Source organism: Penaeus monodon, chromosome 16 (assembly GCF_015228065.2).
Source record: "Penaeus monodon isolate SGIC_2016 chromosome 16, NSTDA_Pmon_1, whole genome shotgun sequence".
Lineage (NCBI taxonomy): Eukaryota > Metazoa > Arthropoda > Malacostraca > Decapoda > Penaeidae > Penaeus > Penaeus monodon.
Window position 1 is genome coordinate 45,516,676 of NC_051401.1, and position 4,807 is coordinate 45,521,482.

At 38.0% G+C, this 4,807-nt stretch overlaps 1 protein-coding gene across 1 annotated transcript; it reads left to right on the forward strand.

The window, feature by feature from the left end:
* Positions 1–712: 712 nt before the first annotated feature.
* Positions 713–4,413, forward strand: LOC119582858 (guanylate kinase-like; the record flags this gene model as incomplete). The annotated part of the gene is given in 4 exon segments (XM_037931336.1): positions 713–757; positions 1,414–1,605; positions 1,976–2,127; positions 2,650–4,413. Coding segments are annotated over 4 exon segments (593 nt in total), but the record flags the coding sequence as incomplete, so codon positions are not given.
* Positions 4,414–4,807: the final 394 nt, after the last annotated feature.

Genomic DNA, 4,807 nt, shown 5'->3' on the forward strand with positions numbered 1-4,807 from the left:
TCCCCCTCTTTTCCCCCCTTTCTCTTTTCTCTCTCTCTTTTCTCTCTTTCTTTCTCTCTCTCCCCTTTCTTTCTCTTTTTTTCCCCTTTTTTTCTCCCTTTTTCCCCCCCCCCCCCCCCTCTCCTCTCTCTCTCTCTCTTCTCTCTTCTCTCTTCTCTTCTCTTCTCTCTTTCTCTCCTCTTCTCTCTCTCTCTCTCTCTCTAATCTTTTCTCTTTCTCTGTCTCTCTCTTCTTTTTCTTCTCTGTCTTCTTCTTTCTCCTCTCTCTCTCTCTCCTCTCTCTCTCTCTCTCTTCTCTCTCTCTCTCTCTTCTTTTCTCTCCCTCTTTCTCCCCTTCTATCATTCACTCACTCTCCTTTTTTTCCTCTCCTCTTTCTCCTCCTTTCATCTCATCTCATCTCATCTCATCTCATCTCCCCCCTCTCCCCCTCCCTCTCCTCTCTTTCATCTCTCTTGCCTCTCTCTCTCTCTTGCTCTCCTCTCTCTTTCTTCTCTCTCTCTCTCTCTCTCTCTCTTCTCTCTCTTCTCTCCCATCTCCTCTCTCTTCTCTCCTCTCTGAAACAAAGTTCCAGACGTACGCTCGCACACGGACACTCGCACTCATACTTGCACTCACGCACACAATCACGCAATGCGTCGCACTTCAGTACTCCGCCGCCAAACAGAATTTCTTCCCTCGCGGGTTTGTTTTAGTACCTTTTGGGGCCCAGATTTTGCAGCGATGGCACCTCGTCCTCTCGTCCTCTGCGGGCCTTCAGGTGGGTCTGATTGATTGGTTGACAGGTAGATGTACTTAAAGGGAGGAGGGGAGGGAGGGCTGCCAGGTTACGTTTTTTTTTTTTTCTGTGTGTTTTTTTTTTTTACTATTTTTAAATTCGATGGCTGTGTGAATGAACGCGAGGGCGAACTGGGTCGTTTGGAGGTCTTTGTAATTGTAGCGGGGTTTAGCGTTTTTGTGTGTGTTTATATGGCTTCATGCCCCCGTCCCCGGTCGGAAAGTAGTGAAAGACGCCCTGAGATGATTTCGCCCCCTTTTAAATAACACGGCATTGATCGTTGATGTTTGTTTCCCCGCGCGTTGATATGAGGTGGGGCTTGAATTAAAATGAATGTTTTAAAATTAGCGTCACCCTACCTTTCTTGATCATTTTGAAAAATTTTTGCTATGACGATAAGTGCTGCACTGTTCGGTTTACCCTCCATTTTTTTTTTTTTTTTTTTTTTTTGTCCTTATGTCTAAGTGAGGGAAGAGGGAAAGAGATAGAGCAACTTTTTTTTGTAAATTTAAAGTATTATTATGTGGAGGATGGATTAGATGCACCATCTCATTGGAACGATTCCCCGTACGACCGTAAAAGATCAAAATCTAAACCCTTTTTTATACGTTACGAATATTTCCTTTAATCTCTCGTAGGTGCCGGAAAATCGACTCTCCTGAAGCTCCTGCTGGACGAGTACGGTCCTCACTTCGGGTTCTCCGTGTCGCACACCACGAGGTCTCCGCGGCCCGGCGAGGAGCACGGCAAACACTACTTCTTCGTTTCCCGCGAGGAGATGGAGAGGGCCATCGGCGCCGGGGAGTTCATTGAGCACGCTGTCTTCTCAGGTTTGTTGAGGAAGTCTGTAGAAAGTTTCTTTTTTTCGATTTTGTCTGGGTGAATTGGTGTTTGATTTATAGTTGTATGACATAGATTTTCTCCCGCGTTTGATTTGTAATTCTGATTTTTGCGTTGCACAGAGATCTTCATATTTTTTTTAAATATATATTCTTTCAAAGTTCGTAATATCATAGTTGAATAGATTTGTAGTTCGTAGTCTCACTTCAGATAATGTATTTACATTCTCCTTTTTCTGATCCTCTAATGCATCAAGCTTAAAAACTTTGGCACCATCCAACGAGAGACACATGTTCTTAATTCAGTTCACTCAAATGCACGTAAAACACAACACATTCACGACTGTGCTCCTTCCTGTAGGCAACATGTACGGCACCAGCAAGAAGGCCGTACAGGACGTGCTGGCCAGTGGTCGAATCTGCATCTTGGACATTGACACACAGGGGGTCATGCAGGTTAAGAAAACAGATCTTAAGCCCCATTATGTTTTTATCAAACCTCCTTCGCTTGAGGTGAGTCGATAGAGGGATTCGGCTCCTTATCTTAATGTTTTTTTGCTGATCTATTTACAGGTAATGGAAGCAGGTTTAAGGGCTTGAGTTGGATGTGGTTTGAGTATGTTGATAGTTCATTGGTTTGGTTTCACTTCGTTTGAAAGAAATGTCATAAACTTGTAAATTGGATTTATTTGTCCAGTATTTTAACTGGAATTACTTAAAATATGTATTTTCAGCACTGTAAGCATGGAGTGGTAAAGCTCATATTATATTTATACTTTATAAACTTTACTATGGAGAAGTGCAGGTCATTTAGCTAAGAATTAATTTTAAAATAAGTTGTAAAAATAATGACTATTCAACAAAAACAATGATTGGGCTTTCAGATTTTTTTTCTCTTTTTTTCAATAAAATAATTGATGTTGTTTTTGCTACTAGTTACTGAGTAATTGCCGAGATGATTATGTCTCCATCGTAACCAAGAAAAAAAAATGTGCAGCTTTTAAAGTTTTTAATACTTTCTTTTAATGTTCCTAGGATCTTGAGAAAAGATTGCGTGCCCGTGGGACAGAGACCGAGGAGAGCCTGGCTAAGCGGCTGAACACGGCACAGCGAGAGCTAGAGTATGGAGCAGTACCTGGCAACTTTGACAAGATCATCGTCAATGATGTGGTGGAGAAAGCATATAGTGAACTGAGGAAGTTCGTCCTACCAGTCATAGAGGAAAAGAGTGACAAATAATGACAGTCACATTAAAAGGACACAATTTTCTGTTCTATTTATTTAGAGCTGTGGTTCAAAAAATAATGCATTTGATTAGCTCTCTAAGGAAAAATAATGTTTCAAAAGCTGAGGTTTTGAATGTCCAGTCTGAATTTTGGCCGCATTAAGTAAAATTTTGTGATATACTATTGTGTTCTCATTGAAAAGTACTTACTGAAAATAATCTTTGCCTGTGAAAAGGGTGACAAATAGCAGGGTCATATCTGTAATAAATACAGGTAATATACTGAAAAGTTGGTATGTAAGTCGGATACATATGGCATTTTATGTATATGTTAGGGTTTTAGTCAGATTTGGAGATTATTTTTCTTCACTTTTTTCCTTAACATGTGTGTTTTGATAGGTAGTAATGATGGGCCAATGTCACTTCACTGCCAGTAAGTAGGAAGTGACTATTGTTTGCACTTTGTGATATGCATCTCCAGATAGTATCATTAGATTCCTTTGCAAGCATTTTAGTTGTGTATGCATTCCTGGAATGAGATATAATTCAGTAGGCTTTTGACTGTGACTCTACTAAAGATATTTTCATTCAGATTCTTTTAGCATTAAGAACTTTAAAAAATTATTCTGAGGTCGATCTCAGATAGTAGCTGTGTAATGGACCAAACCGAGGTGTGTATGTGCAGTACTATCCAGGTATGGAGTACAATGATGTCTACCTTTTATGGTTGCTGTTTAAAGAGTTGCTACAGTAGGTTGTACATTGAAAGGTGGATAACATATAAGGCCAGTTATATTAAGCATAATATAGGTTGTGAATACTGCTGTTTTATGCTGGTGCCTGTTCTAAGGAATATTGGTATTAACTTTATCTTACAACCCATTATTTAATCATAAATATGTGAAAGCCTTTAGTGCTATTTGAATAAAAAAATATTTGCTACCTCCATAAATATTAATATTTACAAATGAAAAATGGGCATTTTCATTACCTGCCACTGCAATATATTACTGATGCAGTATGTTAAGCTGTTTCGAAATTTATTGTAGACCTGTACAAGCAATGCCCATAGCGTGTTAATACCATTTGTGCCATTACTGCAGGCCCTGTTTTGTAGGATGTTTGTAAAATGCACTCGATATTCTCTGATGGAAATTTTATTTTCTTATATTTTGGTGGTTTCTCACATTAACTTGCATATTGGTTCTTCAGTTAAGTTGCATTCATTGTAGTATTGTGACCAAATTTTAACTGAACTCATGAATTTTAATATCCATCACGATAGAATTCACCATTTAAAATGTCATTAATTGATGTAAAACCCATGTCAAAATGGGAGGAAAAAATAAAATGCATAGAGATGAAGTACTCTGGCCATTTTCTTTGTTTCTTTTGATTCTTGCTTGCTTTTTTCTTTGAGAAATTGTATTTTTTTAGATTTGCAAAATTTACTACAATACCGATATAAAATAAAAGAACTGTTCATCCTGACTCGCTGTTTTATGTAGAATTGATTTGACAGTAGACAGTTTTAAGAAAAAAAGTTCTATAAAAATAAATGCTTCAAAAGATTATTTAATTTTTACTGTCCTATAAAGTTGCTTGAATGAAAATCATGATACAAGCCAGAAGGTTATAAAACAAATGCTTGTTCAAATTGTGATCAGAGTTTTACACACACAAAAAAAAAATCAATTCAGTTTAATATTGATACCGAATATCATATTGTTGCATTGATGAGTGTTGATCAACGCAACTAATGCAGAACTACTATTTTACTAAAAGAAGATAGTTAATAATTAATGGTTACAGAATGAAATAAATGTGCTAGACATCAAAGGTCATCATATAACATTATAGGAAAGGGTAAAGAGGGAGGTTAGCTGATGGTTAAATGTACTACATGTTGGAGGTCATAATGCAGTTCAGGATAGTATGGCACTGAAAGGGGCAGAGGGGTGCGTAAAT